Source organism: Centropristis striata, chromosome 8, assembly GCF_030273125.1.
Source record: "Centropristis striata isolate RG_2023a ecotype Rhode Island chromosome 8, C.striata_1.0, whole genome shotgun sequence".
Lineage (NCBI taxonomy): Eukaryota > Metazoa > Chordata > Actinopteri > Perciformes > Serranidae > Centropristis > Centropristis striata.
This window is the reverse complement of record NC_081524.1, coordinates 33,398,744-33,417,219: the sequence shown is the minus strand read 5'-3', so window position 1 is coordinate 33,417,219 and position 18,476 is coordinate 33,398,744. Positions and strand designations below refer to the sequence as shown.

The following is an 18,476-nucleotide window of genomic DNA, read 5'->3' as shown; positions in this document are numbered from 1 at the left end:
TCTAAATAATAATACGAAGTATGTATGTAAAATTGGATTTTAGCCTTTAATCACTTACAAACAACAAAAGGTCCAAAAGCAGAAATTTTAATGCGCAACTTTCTTCCCAAAAAGAAAATGGGAAAGCATTCCTGGCTATTTAAATACACAATTTTCATGACATGAATGCTTCATTTGTGGGACATAATTATCCCAACAGGACACTGGCTTGGCTGCCCACATTATTCCTCTCTCCAACGGTATGTTGCTTTATTAATCCTATGTTTGTGGCAGGGACCAACAGAGCAGTCGGGGGTAGATGTGGACAAAGTGGTGCAAAGCAAAGGAAAAGCAAGAGAAAGAAAGGGATAACGAAAAAGTACTGAAGGAAGGAAACAGTGTTGGTGATTGCAGAGAAGGAAGCGGGGAATTGGTCAGAGGAGGGTGGAGGCAGCTCTCCTACCTGCAGTGAGCTCGAGAAAAAAGGGAAGGGAAAAGATGGAGAGGAGGAAGGAGGGAAGTAGCGGAGGGTGAAGGGAGAGAAGGCGCCGGCTAATTTTGTTCTACCTTCAGGATACCTCCTCCTGCTGCTGAATACTAGTGACATGGGTTGAATATCAAACGGATTTTGCAAAAGTGATCCGGAGCAACGGTTAGTTTGATATAATCCCTCCTTACGAGTCAAACAGGCAACCCAATCATGCTTTATAAGCCTGTGAATTGCAGTGAGCCACCCTTCATCAGTTGTTTAACCACCTGACATTAACAATTTGGTGAGTTGTTTTTTTTGCACGTTTATTCGTTTTAAATCAGATCTCTCATGAATATATTGAACATATATCATACGTTAGGATTAGAAGAAGTTTAAACAGTGTCATGAGTTATCCTCTAGTTCAGATGAAGGATTTTGTTACATACATCTGGTTCTTAAGTTGTCAGAGAAACAAGCTGAGCAAACGTTGAGTGGCAGCTCGACTTGCAGCCCCTGTCTCTGCAAAGGGAGAAACACTGATTTTTATTCAGTGTTCTTACCAGGTTTAATCAGCAGGTCTGTTTGGTTTCTGCAAATAATTCGGCTCCCAGTAAAATCCTCCTGAATGATGAACACTGAAGGAATCCTAACCACGATAAGCTGACTGCAGTCACGGCGATGATAGTGAGACAACAACTCCTACACAATGTCACCAAACTCCGTCTTTAGTTATGGTTATAACAGAGATCCCTAATGACAAAAATGATGCATTTCACCTATGTCATTTCTATGCTATTTGTAATTGGGCAGTGAACTTTTTGCAGTGTGTAATGCGTTTGCATGAGCTTATGAGATGGGAGCAGCTGCCAGCAGTTTTTGTACTTTTATGATAGTGGTTTGTGAGCATATAAAAAATTGATCAAAACTTTTTGTAAGCCTGTATAAGAATAGACAGGTGCATAGTGGAGCATGCAAGAATGAAACCAGAAAGAAGAAACGCCCACTCTCTGTCAAAACATGAAGTGCAGTGACATTTTCAATAAACTTAGTTTGTGTTGACAGACTGCAGAGGTTGGTAAGAGCCATAGGGAGTCAACCATATGGACCAGCACACTGAGACAATGAGCTGCAGAGTAAGACTCTCAATGGAGTCAGCGGTACTCACAACGCCCTCAGATGTAATGATAATATCAACCTACTGCTTATTGTAGCTCATAGGCATCATAAAGAAGGTTGAAATGTTATGTTACTACATTTTCTTATCTTATGTAACAAACTATTTTCGCAGCTAATAAACATACCACCTCTCTCCCACAGTTTTGTGTGTGTGTGTGTGTGTGTCGGGAGAGGGGAGGGTCACAATTACTGTCTCACAGGGTCTGATTTAAATTTCCCGCATGCCGCTGTCCCTAATAATCTCTCTGTGCCAGCATGCCTCTGCTATGTATTATCACTCATATCACAACAAAAGAAGAGGGCCAGAGCACATTATTAACATGCTATTTGCGTGCCTCTGGTCTAGTGCAGAAAATGCCTAGAGAATAACTGCCTGCAGTTCTACTCATCTCTCTCCATACATTTTGTAAATGATACAAGGACAAAGTATGCAAGGACATGGGAAATAGGAGGGTTGGGGTTCAGCCAAGGTTTTATCTGAGGCGGATTCTGCTGTGCGCGCTCGATTACTCTCTTTCTCTATCTTTTTCTCACTCATACTGGTCACATTTGCTGCCACCGACTGTCTCAAGTGTGCGAGTGCAGCTCCACACTGGCACCTGTTGATGAAAAGGCAGCATAGCAGAGACACACAGACCTGTTTGCTCCCAAACACACACACACACACACATACACACACTCAAAAAACCACACAGTCACGTAACTGCCAATCCTGTCCATCTTTCCTTTAGAAATAGATTGGAGGAGTAATTCTGATCTGAGGGGCCTCAAGCAGAGAATGAGTCAGTGTACGATGATTCAGGTATAAAAACACCAACACACACTCACACACACACACAGTTCAGCCAGACACACAACCACTGTGCAGATACCGATATATCCGCATATGCAGACTTTGTAAGCTAAACGTGTCAAGGGTGCGTGATTGGGAGTAAAGAGAGTGCGTGCCGCTGATCTGCCGAGTCTTTTTACACCCAAATCTCAAGCTTTATCTGAAAGTGTAGCGATTAACTGATATGCATCAGAAAGTCAATGTTATAGTCAGAGATAGTGCTACATTGATACAAAAACACAGATTCAGACCACATTCTGTAAGACATTCATCAAAAACTGATAAAACTGTCAAAAACATTTTGGCCAAATATCCTCCTGTGCCTTGAGAGTGTACAGGAGTGTGTGTGTGTGTGTGTGTGTGTGTGTGTGTGTGTGTGTGTGTGTGTGTGTGTCTCTTCGACTGCAAAGTTTCCCAATCATATACCTACTTCAGGCCATTCACTTCCAGAAAGAGAGGCAGCATGGTACAAAATAATGAAGTGCTGATTGAAACATTACTTCCAGGAGCTGTAGACCCAGAACTACTGATGACTGCTGCCAAAGCACACTGGCCCCTACTGAAATAATTTAAAAGCGATTTTATTGCTAGAAAACACACATGTCTAGTGCTGTTGAAAGTACTGGATTTAGGTGTTGTTTTACCGAAAAAATGCATCCTTTTTGGGGACAAAAAAATACCCAGAATGTCTCTGCCCATTGTCATCATTATTGATGTGGCAATAAACATTATTTTGATGTGTGTGGTTTTTAGCTTTACTTTCAGTCCATCAACTAATTTATCTAAATAAGCATCCCAACATCTGAACACGGGATAGCTAGACACACACTTGTCGCCTCCTATCATTTATCACAGTTCAGCTCTGGAGCCTTAATAGAATATCAATGCTCCAAGAGTAAGTTCACAGACATGATTGTTTCTGAGTCTAAATCAGGACAGAAGAAACACTGGAAATTAGTTGCAACAGGACAGATGAGAGAGCGAGAGAGTAGAGAAGGGGAGAGAGAGACAGAGATAGAGAGAGATAGAGATAGAGACAGAGATGGTCTCTGAGAGACTGTTTGGTCAGCTGTGTGCGTGGGTTGACAATTCAGGCTTAAGTACAAAATGACCAAATGTACAGACATAAATTCAATTTCTTCGTGTTTCTGTGTGATCATTTTACTCGTCCAAGTAATTCTCTTTCCATAGCTGATTCTATTAAGTGGATAAAATCGTGAGAGCAGCATAAACTCCTTTCTACAAACATTTTGTTCGCAGGGACAGGAGCATTCTGTAGTCTACAGAGTTGTCTACTCTATTCTGTACTGTTCCTGATTCAAAATCATTTCAACAACAAACAGCACACACAATAAACATGACTCCCAACGCATTTCCAGATGGAACTTCTGTAGTGACAAATAACCTGAAGTCTGTCGCCTTTTGCGACTGAATCAAAAGCCGAATCAAAAGTTATGAGGAATTCTGTTGTAATTCTGCAGATTTTCTGAGGGTTCCTGGAAAGACGCTACTCACTAAAGCCCTTGTTAGCTCAAAGGGAGTGACACATGGAAAATCATGCGCATCAAAAGTCAACAACGCAACAAGCCATGACACTCACCAGCACAGACACACACACACACACACACACACACACAGAGTGAGCTGTTCCTGACACTAACGACCTTTAGCCTTGTGTATCTTGCAGAATTTTTGACAGTTGCTTGTTAGCTGAGGAGGCCCGTTAGAGCAGGATTTTCTCCCTTTCCCCCGTTTCCCGCATCTGCTCACCTTCCCATCCTTCAGTCTGGCTTGTAGCGGATTTTGTTGCGCTAACAAGGAGCGGGTAACAACAAGGCTTGATAGGGGATGGGCTGGGGTCAGAGGACATGGCATCCTTTGATATGAAAGCTGACGGGAGGCAGGAGGGGATGAAAGAAGCGTATGTGTGTGGATAAAGACTTAAATCAAATCCTGTGCACGTTTGCACCACCCACCTGTAACCCAAGTACTGGAGCCATTCCATCCCTGCACCACCGCCCTCACACATCAACCCTCGCACTGACAGCGGAGGACACCGAGCACCTAGTTAGCTTAGTTAAAAGTCAGCATTGTCCTTAACGTCGTGCCTGGGGACATCTTTGCACACGTAGTGATTCAGTGAGTTGTTGATATGATTGTACCCTGGCTCCTGTTCTCGCCAGTATGTTATTTTTTTGAAGGCTTGTGGCAATTTAATGGGCTAAGAATGGTGATCCATCTTTCCAAAACACAGCATGAACTAACACACAAGTTAGCATTGTATTGCTTCCTGTCAAACTTTTGGTTTGACTGTTGAAGGTAATCTTTGTTCTGAATCACAGTTTTCTTGAATTTCAAGATCCGGTCTTGCATTCAAAGATCAGAAGCTTCTGTTTGTGCTGTTATTGCTTTTTTTAAATGAATAGTTTCACTAGAACTATTGCTGGAAATTAACTTTTCAGCTCACCCGTCAAGAACAAGGTCGCATTAAACAAAACCAAGTTACAACAAAGTTTCCCCAAACAAAACAATACACAACAATTTAATACTTTCAGTGCCAACTCAAATTCTTAGTGCTAATTAAAAACTTTACAATTCCCCATGACATTCAGTCAAATTTTAATTACAAAAGAAGCAATCTTCAACGATTGCATACTTGCGAGCAAACAAGCCTCTATGTTATTGAAGCACTCAGATATTATCATGACCTTAATATAACAACAACACTCGCTTCATCCACTAAAGACGGTTCGACTGGCATTCGGAGTTTTTCATTTCTGCTCCGACTCTGTTGTGATGTTATTTTGTGTGTGTGGGTGTGTGTGTGCATTTTTCCAGCTTCAGGAGAGGATCAATAGAATACACAGAAAGGTAACACTGCTCTCGTTTACCTTCATCGAAGTCTGCATCATCCTCAGTGTGCTGCGGAAAGGGGAAGCAGTTGGTGATCTCCAGCCGGTCCTCCACTACCAGGCCCAGCAGTACGCCCTGCACCACCTCGCTGCCCTGGCCCTCTTCCTGGTAGTGCTTGATAATCTTCAGCACCACCTGTGAAAAACAGAAGGAGCACTCAAATATCAAACAACCGCAACAAAACAGAGGCAGAGATGGAGGAAAGAAGACTTTACGCGCCTTTCAATAATAGTTCCTGAAAAATGATTTCATTTTCTGAAGCGGGGCTAATTTATTGTGCCATTGTTTGTGCCTTTTGTGCCTGTTATGGCTTCACTTATTAGGGCCACGGGGCAATCGCACTGAGCACTGGTACCATACTGTAATAGCTGTAGGGACCAGTGCTATTGTTATACTGTGGATTTTTTCTTCTTCCTCTTCCATACGCAATTTCATCCCGCTAATAGTCCTACAACTTGAAGAGTTGCAGGACAAATGATATATCAAAACGTGCGGATTGATCGGGATCGGTGTGCTATTACTTTTCTCTACGAAATATGAATTTACTTACGTTGCAAAAAACTGCCCAAAACTTTGCATTGAAGTGAATGGGACAGCCGAAAAAAAATGAGCGAAAAAGAAGAATAATTGGAGATCTTTAAACATCTACTTCTCCGGCATAATTTCACCTAGAGACTCCATTTAAACTTTTAGACACAAGTCTTGTGTATCGGTGTATTAATCCACGTTTCGATAAGTCATATAGTTTTTTTATCAATCCCTGTTCAATGACCATGATCATTTTTGGAGAAATTCTGAGATATAACATATATATATATATATATATATATATATATATATATATATATATATATATATATATATATATATATATATATATATATATAATATATAATGGGTGTGTATTGCATGGAATGTTCGCGTCACAGTGTGTGACATCATCGCCGGAGTGTAGAGGGAGAGAAAAAATTGTGTTCGAGGCCGCAAATTCCACTCTACAGAAATAATTTATACATGGATTCGTGGAAATTTGTCTTCTCACTCACAATCCTCTGGTAAAGCTGTCAGAGTTATAGTTTGGGTGTAGGATGCACAGATGCGCCACCAACACGCACCAACAGCCTCATTGGCTCCCATATTAAAATTGCAGGAAGATTTCTGAAAAAGGGAGATGTAACAGTTTTTTTTAGATCGCTCTAACAAAGCTATTTTTTCATTTTCAAAAAAACAAACATATGTAGATGTTCAGGAAAAACTCAGGACGCTCAAAGTGAAGTCAGATCAATGATAGGTATTATGGTTTTGCCAAAAATGCTTTCTGTTTGAGGCCAGAAATTCCAGTCTGTCCACCTCTGGCTGCTATCACTGTTCCGGACCATTTGACAGCTGCAGTTAATTCTGTTGATTGCTCTGCTCTGATCAAAGCCTTTGATCTTTGCTCTGATTGCCTTTGATCCTTTGATGTGATTACAGTTACAGATACACGCACGCACACACACACACATACACTCCTTTTCAAATACTTGAAAAGGAATGCTTGTTGTAGGTGTGCTCCTTGTATATAATATAGTATCATACCATTACTAGTATTAATTGTTTGTAATCTCTGAAGAATCTCATAGTGTACACACACCAGAGGAAACTTTCTAGTTGTAGTTTATCATCCTTTGACTTTTGTTATCGAATTCAATTGCATCACTGTTCGTCGTGTTGATTTGTGCTCATTAGTTTGTGTAGGGGTTAGTTTGATTGAGATGGGGGGGTTTTTACAAGCCGCTTGGGTTTTTTCCTCCCCTCCAGCTACAAAACTGCATCATTTTTTCCATTCTTCCTCACGTTACGTTTTATCACAGTACATATACATTCAGCTATTTAATTAATACCTATGGGAAAAAATGTAAGCAAAAATACAGCTTTTCTTCAACTGTGCATTAAAACTGAATTCTAATACATAAAACATATTATAAGATAATAATGTGGATTTAGAACTTGATTAAAAAAAACATATGGTGTGTGACTGAATTCAATAAGGGAACTTTAAGACCACAAATACTTTCATCATGAGTTTACTTTCCATAACACATTAAACAGTAACTCTAGGCTATGAAAAATATCAAAACAAACAGGAGAATCAGAGTAATGAAAATATGAATAGTTAAGTGGGAGTATAAGTGATTACTAGCCGTTTCAACTCTGAACTTTTCATTTGTGCAGTGGGAGGCTTCATATTTTCTGCAGAGAAGCCCAAGATGTCATGCTTTGCTTTACAGAAGATGCATTCTGACTGTGAAGTATGTTGTGGGTACACAAACATGTAAAGATTTTCTCAGTGTCCGGCTGCAAACATTCAGCTCACAGAATAGTGATGTAGTGAATGTGCTCTCATATGGTGGATTTGAAGGATGAACTGAATGTGCAGCGGCTACATAAATACTACTGCACTGGAAACGATTAGATTTGTGCCTCAAAATGAGTGCTTGTCCTGTGCCTGTATGCAGCCTTTATTCAGTAGGTGTTAATGCTTAGATGGTTCAGCCCACCCATCACCACCTCCACTCTGGAAACCGATTAGAGAGCACCACCTACTTCACATTTTTGAAATAAAGCAAGAATAAAAAATGCTTTGCTTCAATCAAAATTTTGTAACATTGTCTGTGTAGCGTTCCGAAGCACTTTCGAGGCCAGACATTTGAGCTCATGTTTATATCAGAATATGTCCTCTGTGACTGTTCTGACTTGTGTTTACTTTGTAAAAACAAAACAAAGGAAATTTAAGTTTGACTTATTTTGGAAATCAGTGCCAACACTAGGGCTGTTTCCACTACCGCGTAATAGCCGGACAATACCCGGAAAAAGGCGAGTCTCATTTGCCAAAACGCCCCTAATTTGAATATGAGTAGTGCGGAGCAGACTCTTTTAGTCCCTGTTGAAGAGCAGGGTATTTTTTCTCCTCTGAAAACAGCCTGGTTACTGATTTGATAGATTGCTAAGCGGGATGTGACGTAGTACTCTACCCGACAACAATACACGCCATTTGTACTTTTTCCCTTTAGACTTTTCAAACCCCCTTAGCAACTATTTTTCAAGAAAGCGACTGGAGACAAATCCAGCGACTCCTTTTTACTCTTCTTAATGAGCCGATAACGAGCCGGAGGCCGGCTCGTTAAGAAGAGCCGCAGTTAGTGGCAGTTAGCTACAGTTAGCTCTGTAGCAGTACAATGTGTATGTGCTGCTGCTACAGGAGGTGTTCACTTAGCGATTTCTGTTTGTTTACAACAAGCACCGGACACTCAGTTAGCAATGTTGTTAATTCACAATCACTATGTTAATGATCAGCAGAGATGCTGTGCATATTAGCCATGCTGCTTTCAGCTGCTGACGTTGTGCAGTTAGCGACGGCGAAAAACATACGTCACGTCCGGAGTCTCTAAATCCCTCTGGGGGCTAACTTGTAATCGAAACACGAAGAGTGAGCAGACTTTTGAGAGGGTGCGGCCTGAGCCTTTCCCCGCCTAGTCGAAACATGTCTATTAGTAATCTTGGCTAACCAGTTACTGCACAACCCTGATTCCCATGAATTTGGTATATTGAAAACTTAAAAAGAATTTTACATTTTACATTTTTCTGGAATTGGGTTGTATAATAGCCCAACCAATACGGGACTTGTAATATTCAGTGTGGAAAAAAAGAAATTAGAGGAAATATATTACAAATAGACATACATACTATCTGAGAAATTTGACTTAATATTATCATATTAAGTCAGTGCCCAGCCCTTTTAGTGGATGTGACACAGTTTCTTTTCCCTCAAATCGAGTTTGGCTTTACGCTACTACTACTCTTCTTCTTGTTACTTATTGGCAAACATTGGCACAGATTCAGTCCATCTGCAATAAGATCATATTGACCAATATATTGACCTGGCCGATTTATCAATCTGCCTGTCGGAGCTACTCAGCCCAGCTTTCTGAGTGGAGAACAAAGTTAATAGCAACAACAGTTCCTCCTGAATGTTGAATAATGTGAAGGACAGTCTTAAATCACGACATTACAAGCACCTTGTGGACATTCTGTATCAACGGTCATGGGCCACTGGGCTATGATGCGCTCTTTTCAGTAGCGCCCGGTGACTGACAGCGCGTCTCCTAGCAACACTGGCCCTGAGATGTCAGTCAACTGCTGCCAAGGGAACCGCCCACTGAGGCCTGAAGCTAAGAGACCGTTTCCACAAAGATGTCAAAAAAGGTTTTATCTGCTTTTGACAAATGTTAAAATGTACACGATGGTCGTGGCATGTTTGTTTTTACACAAACAAGTGAGGAGGATTTCACTTTGACTGTCCAGAAAACATATAACACAACTTACACCCCTGACATCAATTTAAATTGCATAATAAATCCTCAGCCACCATTCTGCACTCTTCACTGATCACTAAGCTCTTACATAAAACCACAAAATTGCAAAAAACCCTGGTTAAGAGGAAATTCTAGGACAGGTTACACAGGCAATCCCTGGCTGTAGTTGAGTGGTAAGTTGAGTGGTAAGCACCACCTGCAGGCTCCAACACCGGTGCAGCACTGATCTAGAGTGCATGCAAAAGGCTAGTTAGTATTCAGCACAGCTTAGCAATTCACACTGGAGAGAGAAGAGGCGGCGCACACATAAAGAATAAAAACCTGAATCTAGTGAAATTTAAGGGGGAAAAAATGCAACCCTCGTACAGTGGGAGGGTATATTTGGACTTGTAGTCTGATATTCCACATTGTCGTGCCTCATCTGGACAGGGTGTCCATGCATCATCGTATGCGTTAAATATTTAATGCCAGATAAAAATGGGCCAATAGGACAAGCCTCCACATGATTGAGGAGCTGGTTTCAGCTCTAATGCTGCATCACCGACACCATGGTGGCAGGAAAGGACTATGGCAAACTTCTAAACACGCACACACATACATGGACGGACTCAAAACCCTACATACGCTATCCAAATCATGAGAAACACTGAGCAACACAAACAAAAAACAGCCAAGAGTAGAAAATAACGCAAAGTGTCTAAACGAACAGGAAGAGAACAAGAAGCAGAAAGCACAGTGTGGAGGGGGAGAGCATAAATCACGCTGATAACAGTGTGGGCAGGTCACAGCCAGAGGCATTAATAATACACACATACACACACATGCATGCAGGAGCAGGGTGGTAGTCCTGGGGCCGTGCTCACAACAAAACACACATCATCATCATCATCATGAGGGAGCCCTTACTCGTCTCACTGGCTCACGCACACACATGCATACACACACATGCATCTGTCTTGGGAGATGATTTATTTCAATGGAGTGCCGGACCTGTCATGCAACAAGTAAAGGAGCTAGGGGTGGGAGAGGAGAGGTGATATGGGGTGGAGTGGGGAGAAAAACAAATCTCATTCCCTGCCTGCCTGGCTTGGCTTTTCTGACTGAGAGGGGAGGAAGGTCTGAATAATAGGTCAGGGGGGTGGGGGAAATGGATGGAGAGAGAGGGACAAAATGTAAGAGTGAGAAGTCGTTGGGGAAAGTGGTGGAGCAGAGGGAAAAAAAAGTGAGAGGTAAGGAGGAAATGCAACCATGAAAATGTGTCGGAGTGAAACCAGAATGATAAAGGTAAATCTGACAAAAAAGGTGCAGGAAGGGGCCAGGTGGATGCGAGGAGAGCAGCCAGGTGAACCAATAGCAGCGAGGGAGGGATAGGGAGAATAGGAGGGCTACAGTGGAAGTCCTCACAATCGGGAGCTCTGGCTGATTTTACAAAGCCCCCGTGCCACTACCCCTCCCCTTTGAGCTTTGGCTCCATTCTCCTGCCAGCAAATAGCTTTTCTCGTCTTCCTCCATCAGTGAGAGCAGATAGCACAGATACACAAAGCTTTCAGCTATCTAACTCTTGGCAATCCGTTCATCACACACTTAAATAGTGTCCGTGTGGAAAAGAAGGGGGTGAGAGATGGACAATTGGCCAAAAACAACTTCAGGAAGGTCAAATAAATGAAGCTAAATTCGAGCAGAGCTGCAAGAAAACTCCTGAATCTACAGAAATGCCTTAAAAGGAGGGGATGTGAAGGGGCATGTGCACTAAAAGAAAGGGAAGGAAGGAAGAATGGGGGGTTTACTGGATTTGTTGCGTTGGCTTCCTGGTGCTGAGTAAATGCCATCAGGTATTGTAAGCGAATCCTGGAAAGCTCGACGTTTGTGCAAACCGGCAGGCACACCCACACATACATGCACACAGGTTCTTCAGCAACTTCTTTCCCTGCTTCCCTTGCTTTCTCTCTCACACACACACATTTTTATTGATCTAGCTCACCAGCAGCTAGCCCAGTGAGCTCACCTCATGTGGAGAGGCCCAAGATTGATATGTGGACAGCGTGTTATAAATCAACAAGCTTAAAATTGAATTGTGCAAAATCAATTGCGGTCCAAATCCCCTGTTGGCTGCCTTTAATTCTTATCATAAATCTTTCTCTCTCACTCACACAAAAGGGCTCATATTCCCGCCACAATGGGGCTCAAGTTATGAGAAAGTACAGCAAGAGAGACGATCCCGTAATGACTTTTCTTTTAGCGCCACTGATGTGTACACGAACTCTACACTCGACTTGACTGTAATATATTTGATGGAGATAACGCTTTGGTGTGGCATGAGTTGGGTTAAGCCATGGGCAAAGAGCACCGCAGATCCGCGCCTCATCTGCCAGCAAAATCTTATTCAAACATGTTATTAGGAAATAACATTAATGCTTCTCTTTGGCTTAAACACTGCTTGGAAGCTGAGTGACTTAAGATTAATAAAGAATATCAAAATATAGGATATATGGGCCCTGACAAAGAGTGGTAATGCATTGTGCATCATTAATGCATCGTTTTTCCAATTGGGGCTGCTAATTCTTGTGAGGTGTTGTACTTGGCTTTGGGGTTTAATAGCATTTGATCTAATCTGAATCTAGATTCCAATAGTAAATCTGCTTATCATATCTAAATCCATTCAAATCCCTTCTTCGTGAAACCATTTAGGTTTTGCATTCAACATTTAAAGAAACTACAGATTCAAAAGATTGAGCTGAAGGTGTGAGGACAGGTAAGATAAGATACAAATAAGCCTCTCAATAAGACATAGATAACACAAGATATAGACAACTCTATAAGCTGCAAAAGACATTTTTGTGCCAAACATGCTCCGAAGACACAGTAAAATAAATATGCATTGTAGCAGCAGGCTACAATGTGTTAGTTAACTATGTATCTGGCACAATGATAAAATAACAGTCAGCACAACTTATTTTTCACAGGCAAGTTTCTCCAAAGTATGCAAGTATGTAAGTCCTGATTCAGCTGATATGCTTAAATTAGTGATTCTCAACCAAGGCATCCCAGGGGCCTCTGAGGGAGTTCCAGGAGTCCCCAAAAAATAAGCAATTGTTTTTTCTGTAATAAACTCACTACAGAAGTGGGTCCAGTGTGAGTAAGAGTCACAAGAGTGATTCTGATCACAGTTGTCTCTTTAACTGTACAACTATAGAATTCTGGTCTCAATCATATCTGACAACCAAAATAGTCTCAAATGGAGGTCCCCTGAAGGAAAACCTTCAGGAGAGTTTATTGCTACATTATTTTACTAGAGAGAAGACATATCACTCTGTAGGAGTTGTTGGAACTACAGAAACACCAAGTTCACTTGCAAATGTACAGATGTATTAGAGTGGCCGTTTCCTCACAAATTATCTCTTTAGCTCAGTACAGGCGGAAGCACACAACCCCAATATCAGCAAAGTTTCATTTTAGCTTGTCATCAAGTTACTCACTGTGTTAGCATTGAACAGAAACAGCCAATCAGGCCTGGCCTGAGAAACTGCTACCTCAGTGTTTCACTGCTTTTTGCTTATGAGAAAGAGAGGTAAGAGACTCAATATCACGTTTATAAGTGTGGGAGCTTAGTAATCACGTGTATTGACAAACCAGGTGTCAGAACTCATACAGGTGCGCCTAAATAATTTCTCACATTCACACACCAATTTGTTCACACTGTAGAGCCCTGCATGTTTGATTAAGCTGTGCCAGCTCGGACTCGTAGCATTAAGTATTCCAAGTCTAATGTGACCCTGACAATAACCAACAGGAGTTGTTATAGCAACTAGTGCAGTGCCTGTAGGAAGCATGTATTTGAAGTATTTAAAAATTGAAGTTTGTAGCGCATTTTAAAACTCTGAAAGATAGGTGGGCTAAATAGACTTACAGATGAGATGAGTCAGGTGTGGAAATCCAGAGTGAATTGTGTTACTGACCAGGTGTAGGCCTATCACACAATGGGGCGGAGCTCCTCTAAAAGGTGCCCGATCAGAAATAATTATATTTTGAAAAATGTATTCAAATATCTTCAAAATCGAGGATGCACACCTTCGTGCCATGCACAAGCCACATAAGAAATATTAAATCAGTCTGACTAATGGTCAGCGAGATTACAGAGTTACAGAGTTACAGAAAGTTTGAACGACAACATCTGCTCTCCGAGAGTCAGTTCATATTAAAAACATTTCTAACTGCTTGTTCTTGTTATCCGCTTCTCAACTTCATTTGCAGCAATAATTCTCAGGTTGAACATTATAAGAAGACACCAAGTGTGAACCACCATAAAAGCATGCAGTTAGAAATTAAGGTAAAAACCACTCGCATAGAAAAAAACATTATCATGAAAGTTATTAAATCCTTAGGATTTTTCATGAACTCAAACCTTGTTTTGGATACAATTTACTTTCTCTATTTTTTCAGTAATAAAAATCCTGTGTTAACATTTTGTAAGTAGCTCTCTTTATATTAGTTTTTATTGTCCATGCTGGATTCAAATTGTTTTTAAGTGCTCAAGGGTTTCACAGGAAACAGTTTTTAATTTTATCTTGTCGATAACAGCCCCGTGGTTTACGGTTCATTCTCCCAACACCATATCACAGTATGTATAAGTTGCTGCAAATGAAAACATTTCCTACGGCTGCTGCTTTAGATTAAAATCGTTCAACTGGCGAAACATCTGTCTTTCATTGTGAAGTGGTCACAGGAAGCACAGAACAAGAACGCAATTTTTATTTAGTTTTTCTGTCTGCAGATCATTTTAATGTTTTTTAGGGAGTAATTGAACAAGAAGAAACAGCAAGGTAGACAACTGTACCTGTTGTGTGTAACAGTGCCCAGCATGAAATGAGACTGCAGCTGCAAAAAATGTCTTTTTATTGAACCAAAACAAGTTGGTTTGGCTGCGCTTTAAACACTTGGTTGCTTTTGTATTTTTGACAAAGTATCTGCTCAAGAATAGTCTAATGAAGTAGCAAACCACAATTCCTATACCTCAGTATTCACAAGTGTCCCCGAAATCATCCATTCCATTCATTAGCCTTAACTGCTTATCTGAACTCAGGTCGCGGAGTGCCAGACAGGTCGACGGACTATCGCAGGGCTGACATATAGAGACAGACAACCACTCATGAAGCCGCATTTCTTTCGACTGTGGGAGGAAGCCGGAGGACCCAGAGAGAACCCACGCTGACACAGAGAGAACATGCCAACTCCACAGAGAAGGGCCGCAGGCTGCACTTGAACTGGTGACCCTCTTTTTTTTGAGGCAAGAGTGCTTACCATTACAACATCGTCACCAAAGCAACCAGGACTAAAATACCAGGTAAACAACAGTAGATTCTGTAATCTGAAGCAGTGATAGAACTGCAATGCATAGTGCGATGGTATCACACCAGCCACAATAGCGATTCAGTATCATCTTCAAACTCCACCTGCATTTTGATCTCACATCCCCACCTGTGACGTTATGTGTAGCATCTTTCATGATTGTGAAGCTATCGTGGTCTAAAAAATCTGTCTACTGATTGACATATAAGCACCTGGCTAAGTACTGAAAACCACTACTGTGGTGGTTCACACTTAAGTATGTGTCTGCAGGACCACATTTTGCCATGATGACACACACAACACAGAGTACAAACAGTAGTTAGAAATTGTACTGGTCAGGTGGCAACACATGTCTATACACTGGGTACCAGGTTATCTCTTATGTATGTGTGTCTTACAGCTGATAAGCCTGATAAATCGAGGCTTAAGGACAGGAGGCAAGTGGAAAAGGAAGGAGAAGGGACTGTTTTGTCACAGGGTTAGGGTTAGAAAATAAAACTAAAGAAATGTCTGCCACTGCTAAAAGAGTTTTTTTTTTAATTTTTTTTTTACATCTTTTTAATTTTTAAAATTGGACAAATTTTCTGCCTTTTTTCATCCCCCAGAGATTTGAACCCTCCAAAACCGGTGGGCAAAAGATATTGGTATCATAGGTATCATACTAGAAGACATATTGGTATGTATGGATATATATATATATATATATATATATATATATATATGTATTGTTAACTATATTTTCCGATATGCTGATATGGACACCTGTTTTACAGAACATATTGTGCAAAAAAATATTGTTTGTTTGGGGTGATTCAGACGTGGTATCATAAAGCATTTGTCTTACTTTTTTTCTTTTTATTTAAATGATCAGCAATTAACTAAAGATACAGCACTCTTCTTCAGTGTTCATCTCTAGAATTGATTGATCCTGCAATACATTCTACAATGTGAAATAATGTTTAAGTAAAGTAATTTAAGAAAGCCAAGTACCTTGGCATAATCATCGGTGCAAAATCAGGCACAATCGACGTAGAAAAGCTTGATTTTCATTTCAGCTAAACATTCACAGTATTGACTGCAATATTATATGGACTTTTTAATGATGTTCCACAAGGTCTTGGTGTGTTTATTTGACACACAGTGCTGAGCTTCATCTCAAATTAATCTTCAGGTTCCCAGCTTTCAGATGACGTATACCACTTCAATGCTGCATATACTCTTGACCTGCGATCTCCCCCTAAAAAAAGAGCCTATATGGATCTCTAAGGTTACATCACAATTCCAAAATGTCCTGTAAAATATGCTCAGACTGTGCCCTAATTCACAGTACGTGAATAAGACCCGTGGCTGACGTGTGTAACGCGTCAGAATAAATGAACAAAGTCCTTTTCAAACATACAGGCAGTTGTGTGATCTCAGTAGGTGTTTAATGGAACCCGTCGCTGTGCAGCACTCCACTCCTGTGGCAACAGCAACCACTGAAACCTCTTCAAAAGCAAGGAAACAATCCAATTCTACCACACAGCAGTGGTGATGCTGTCTGTGGGCAACCCTCCAGCAAAACCTCTGACAGACGGGTCATGACGCAACAAAGCAGCAACTACTGCATATCAATGCATTCAGGTGAGACGCATTTCATAACTCTGCCTGAAATAGACACCTTTCCTTCAACAGTCTGAATCCAAATGAGGTCACTCACTAAACCGCTCTTGACTGTTTTTAATTTAACTGCTGCGATTAAAAATGTTTGGTTGATAAGGCTGAGAAAATGAATTAAGAAAAGCTCATTAGAGGTCTAAATAATACACATTGAGGTGAAATATTTAGATTTGAAATTAGGGCCCGAGACTCCAGGGCAGCTTTAATGAGCAAGATAAAAGGAAGGCGGCAGCTGGCAAGTTTAGTCCTGATACTGCGTTCAGGCACACCAGGCAAATGAGCTGCTTTTGTGTCCAGTGCAGTATAGGGCAGGAGTAGGGAGAATCAGTGCATGGCAGTGAGGCAAGTTTGTCCTCTGCTGTTTATACAGAGGTACTACAGAATAAAAATACTATAAAATTTAGGTTGTGTGAAGTAAAATTTTAAAATATAGCACAATTTGCTTTTTAAAACCACTGGCGAGAGATCAGTAACACAGAGGAAAAGACAATCAATTCAAAAGTAGTTGTATTAAAATTAGGAGACACCAAAAATGTGACAAGCCTTTAAAATACATGTCCAATAACCACAAAGCCAGAAACAAAAGCATCATGCATGCATTTTGTCCAACACAAAACTGGTAATTGTCTGAAGTTTAAAAGCAAACAGTGAGCTGAAGAGAAATATGAGTCTTGTTTAAACAGAGGGCGAAAGTGACCAGCGATTGGAAGTTGTGAAAATCTGACAAAGGCAGACCACCTCCAAAGCATTCACGTACATTTCGCCTGAAACACTAACACAATAGAACAATCAAGACCAATCACTGATGAGGTCCTTTGTGCTGTTAGGACCGAAAGAAAATAGGGGGAAATACGCAAAAAAAAAAAAAAACCTTTCAACTAAGTTTGTTTTGTGTTTTTAAATCTACTCCACAAACATTGTTGTATTCATACCCTCATCAGATTGGTGTCTCGCAAAGGGACCTATACAGTAATAACTATGAGTATATAAAATAAAAAAACAGTCTAAATGCCAAGTTAAGTCAAACTTTACTGACGATTAAAGAAGGCACACCGACCCTTTGGAAAGACGACTGTAACATGCATACTAAATGAATAAATATTATTGTAATAACAAGACCCTCTTCCAATTTAAATTCATATTTTATGACACATAACATGTATTTGAGAGGGTAGCAATAGCGGCACCGCGGTTATACTGTATTTTGTCCCCTCTTAATAACAAAACAAGCGGGGGGGTCCGGGTTTTTAAATTGAACGCATCTTTAGCTTCTCTACAGCTAAAGTGCAGCTAACTTAAAGGACTGTTAGCCTAGCATTGGCCTGTTAGCTGGTAGTGCGGTTGTAAACAGTAAATATGATATTTTTTTGTCAATAACGTGTTGGTTAAAATACCCAATACACACTCGAGGCAACGGTTAACATATTAAACGGCACAATTATCTTTCACACTATCTGTCCGCCATGATGATGCTCACACGTTAGCTAGCATCTACATCTGGTACCACTTGGGTACCGGTTTCTCTGCCGGACGCCACCAACATTCAGTGTGTAATAACACAAAAGCGTAATAACACTTACTAGACCCTCGATCTGGATCTGTTTGACAGGAGAGTCCAAAGTGCCGCCTGTAGAAGCCATCCCGGGGGTAGCCGCTGAAGCTGATTCTTTACGTGAAGCCATTAGAAAGCCGACACACGCGGAAAAGGGAGGAAAGTGTTCAGTGACGGACGTTTCCGGTAAAG

General features: G+C 40.9%; 1 protein-coding gene across 1 annotated transcript in view; it reads right to left on the bottom strand.

Annotated features, from left to right (window-relative positions):
- Positions 1 to 18,469, bottom strand: part of LOC131976986 (eukaryotic translation initiation factor 3 subunit H) — a 63,151-nt gene extending 44,682 nt beyond the window's left edge. The window contains exons 1-2 of the mRNA XM_059340222.1: positions 18,313 to 18,469; positions 5,351 to 5,507 (exon numbers count right to left, since the gene is read on the bottom strand). Of these exons, the coding sequence (XP_059196205.1) occupies positions 5,351 to 5,507; positions 18,313 to 18,414 (259 nt within the window). The 5' untranslated portion in view covers positions 18,415 to 18,469. The remainder of the gene's footprint in view (positions 1 to 5,350; positions 5,508 to 18,312) is intronic.
- Positions 18,470 to 18,476: the final 7 nt, after the last annotated feature.